The sequence below is a fragment of the Triticum aestivum genome, chromosome 5D (genome assembly GCF_018294505.1).
Source record: "Triticum aestivum cultivar Chinese Spring chromosome 5D, IWGSC CS RefSeq v2.1, whole genome shotgun sequence".
NCBI lineage: Eukaryota > Viridiplantae > Streptophyta > Magnoliopsida > Poales > Poaceae > Triticum > Triticum aestivum.
The window spans coordinates 8,154,226-8,157,847 of record NC_057808.1 but is presented as its reverse complement, the minus strand read 5'-3'; the positions used below and the strand labels follow the sequence as shown (position 1 = coordinate 8,157,847).

General features: G+C 45.8%; 1 protein-coding gene across 1 annotated transcript; it reads right to left on the bottom strand.

The window, feature by feature from the left end:
• Nucleotides 1-872: 872 nt before the first annotated feature.
• Nucleotides 873-2,884, bottom strand: LOC123119086 (indolin-2-one monooxygenase). The gene is made up of 3 exons (XM_044538757.1): nt 2,291-2,884; nt 1,768-2,202; nt 873-1,561 (listed from the first exon to the last, which is right to left on the bottom strand). Exons 1-3 carry the CDS (start codon nt 2,813-2,815, stop codon nt 938-940), a joined length of 1,584 nt encoding a protein of 527 aa, XP_044394692.1. The 5' UTR covers nt 2,816-2,884; the 3' UTR covers nt 873-937.
• Between the last annotated feature and the right edge of the window lie 738 nt (nt 2,885-3,622).

Genomic DNA, 3,622 nt, shown 5'->3' with positions numbered 1-3,622 from the left:
AGCTAGGAGTACATGCTTATTCCCTCCCTGGCCTATCAAACTACTCTACCTTACGTATTATATCTATCTATCTATCGAATTGACATGTTCTGCCCCTTTGTCATACCTAAAAAATACAGGTATAGTAATGAACTAATGATAGATGATGCACATTTTGCAGAACTCAAGAAATGCCAGAGAAAGCTCCAAGCAGAGCAATTCTGGCCTCGGTGCTCTATGCCCGTGCAAAATCCTTACAAGACCAGTTCCCCTCTCTGATCACGGCCAAAGAGAAGGACCAGTCAGATGATGAAACCAACTTTCTAGCCTCAGACCAAATGACTGATGACGCAAGCCCTACTCAACTAGAAGTTCCTCAACCAGCGGCAACTCATCTGACAGCAGAACAGATGATTTACCTAGAGGTAAGCCCAAACATCAGATCGTCACTGATTCCCTTTGGAGAACAGGATATTACAAATTTTCTTAGACACACAGCAGCATCTCTCCCTATAACTTGCGAGTTGTGAGTGTAAAATTTATTTTATTGTAGAAATAATGTTTACATGCTTATATCTGTCTCCATACATGCATGATTAGTTACCTATACATATATTGTCTAGGCCTTATTTGCTTTCAGTTTTATTATCCATTGTGCTTTGCTCACCTATACATATATTAGTTTTACCTATACATATACATACATCTGCTGGCGTGCTGTGTGGCTGCAGCGTGTTGTGGCAGATAGGTCTATCGCCACTCAAATGTATGCAAATTGCATTCTTCTTTATGTATGCGCCTGAGGTACATCATATATGATCTGTGCAATAAATTAACTTCTCATCCATCTGAAATATATATAGTAATAATAACTGATAAACAGCACTACATTATTAGTCATTTTATTCCTTGCCTTTATTCTTGTGCTCATGTCGAAATAAACTTATACATAGTAGGTTTAGGGAATCCGAGGAACAAGTTGAAGCTTCTCCTTTCGGCGAAGCGTTAACCCGAACGACTCGGCCATATCAACCCCTGCGCCGGTACCCACCATATTCGGAACATCCCAATCAAAATGGTACATGAGATTTGCTAACATAACCTCCATGGTGGCGAACCCGAAATTCATCCCTGGACAAATCCTCCGCCCGAACCCAAATGGCAGGAACCTAAGATCCTTACCCCTCATTTGGGTGTCAACATCACCATCTTGATCTTGTAGAAACCTCTCAGGCAAGAAATCCTCTGGCCTCTCCCAAGACGATGGATCCCTCCCAAGGGCCCAAGCATTCACAAGGACGCGTGTGTTGGAGGGTATCAAGTATCCGTCGATCTTGCAGTCAGCGGTGGAGAAGTGTGGGAGGAGGAAGGGCGCTGGTGGGTGCAAGCGCAGCGTCTCCTTGATGGTTGCCCTTAGGTAGGCCATGCTGCCAAGGTCCTCCTCCGTTATCATGTCTAACTTTTTGCCTTGGGATCTTACCTCCTCCTGTAATTTTTTCAGAATGTGTCTGTTGTTCATGAGCTCAGCCATGCCGTACTCCAACGTCAGATAAGATGTTTCTATGCCTGCCTCAAACATGTCCTGTTAAGATCAAAGGATCCAACTTAGTGTGTGTGTGTTGATAACATCACCACATAAAAAGTACTAACTATGTATGCAACATGCCAACTCTTAATATACTATTTATATACTCCCTCCAGCTCCAAATATTGTAGTAGTAGTAATGACAACAGTGTAGGACATGGACAATTATTTGCAATGGGAAAACTGTGAATGTAATTACTTACCACCAAGATGGCCTTGATGTTATCTGTAGTGAGACCGTACTCTTCCTTGAGAGAGAGCAGAAGATCTATGAAATCTACCGCTTGCTGCTCGCCAGATGATGGTTTGCTGGGGTGTAGGTGTTCTTCAATGATCTCGTTGAACAATTCGTCCCACCTCTTGTTGAGCCGCCGAGCCTTGACGGAAACCAGCCTCAAGAGCACATCCGCCATTACCATGTTTGGGGGGATGTAATTCTCGAGGCTGAACCCGCCAAGAAGGGAGACGTTGATCTCTGTGAGCTCGCTGAAAAGCCTGTTCCGGCCTTCCTTGCGGTGGGATTCTCCGAGGACTGCACGGCATACGACGTCGTTGGTGTAGCCGGACAGGAGCTCGCTCATGTCCACCGCCGTGCCTCTGGTGGCCGCCTCATGGATCTTGTTGATAACGAGGCGCACCTGCAGCAATCGATCGGAGAGTCAGATGATGAGTGACGGACTAACTAACGGTTGATATTCGTTTCTGCACAGGAGGAAAAGTTCTTACCTCTTCTTGACGACCATGGCGGAAGGAGTGCACCACCTTGGCGCTGAGCATATGTGTGGTTAAGAGCTTCCTGGCCTGCCGCCAGTACTCACCATAGGGTGCAAATGCGATGTCTGTGGGGCCGTAGCGAATGATGTCAGCGGCCATGGATGGTGGCCGCGACGCAAAGATTTGGTCGTGGGTACGCAGGACAGCCTCGGCGGCACTCGGCGAGGACACGAATAAGGTGGGTACGGCACCGATGCGGAGGAGCAAGAGGCCATTGCGGCCATGCTTGGCATCGAGGTCCCGGATGGATATGTGTGTCTGGGAGCCGAGGAGGTGGAGGTGGCCGATGATGGGCAGCTTGCCTGGGGGTGAAGGCGGGAGCTGTTGCTGCTTACCGAATCTTGTTGACGCAGTTGTGGTCCTCACCCATGCTAGTCGAATGATGAGTAGCAGGAGAATGGTGAGTAGTACTGCCGGCGTGGATGTGCCATGGATGCCGGCGAGCTGCAGGTAGTGGAACGCTGCTTCAAGAGCCATGTGGTCCACACAACTGATCAGGAAGCCTACAATGGCTGGGCTGGGTTGGGTTCCTACTTCCTACTCAGCTCTATCTATATAAGCACAGCCTCAAGCTCTTCATCAATTATGTCAAGTGCTCGTGCAGTTTTCCACCACTGGCTGAGCTTACAACACGGCTGTAACGTGTATTCACTCCAGCCACACAACATCTCTAGAAAAATACTTATTTGCAGTTTCCTTGCTTTTCCGTACGTGTATTGCAAAGCCAAAGAAGTTATTGACCATCCAATAAACCGTATAATATTTCTTGTAGAGAATATGGCACTTCCAAATATAATACTCTGCGTGTTTCTACGTTACTATTTGAATATATATGCAACCGTGCCAATATACGGGACCAACGGCTACTTCGCTTTGAGTTTTGAATGACATTCCGATAATTTCACATTTACCATGTTAATTAATTGGTTACTTCTTTGCTTTTTAATTCATCACTTTTTACTTTTTACCATGTTAATTAATTGGGTTCCCACTAAGCCTCAAGCTCTCTGTACTAATCACAGACGCCATGATGGGCGCCCCAGACTAACTGCTGGTGCGAGTCCAAATTAATGTGGAACTGCTTTGAGGGTTGCCTGAAGCATATGTGTCATCCAAAGTAATGCTCTTGGCTTATTTGTTTACATGGTTTGACCTGATGGAAGAACAGTTGTCTATGAGAATATTTTCAATCTTCTGAAATTACTTCTTGGAGGACAGTTTTCATCACAAACAAATGAGGAGAAAAAGATATAATCTTCCTTTTTTGTCAAGAGTCGCCAAGTT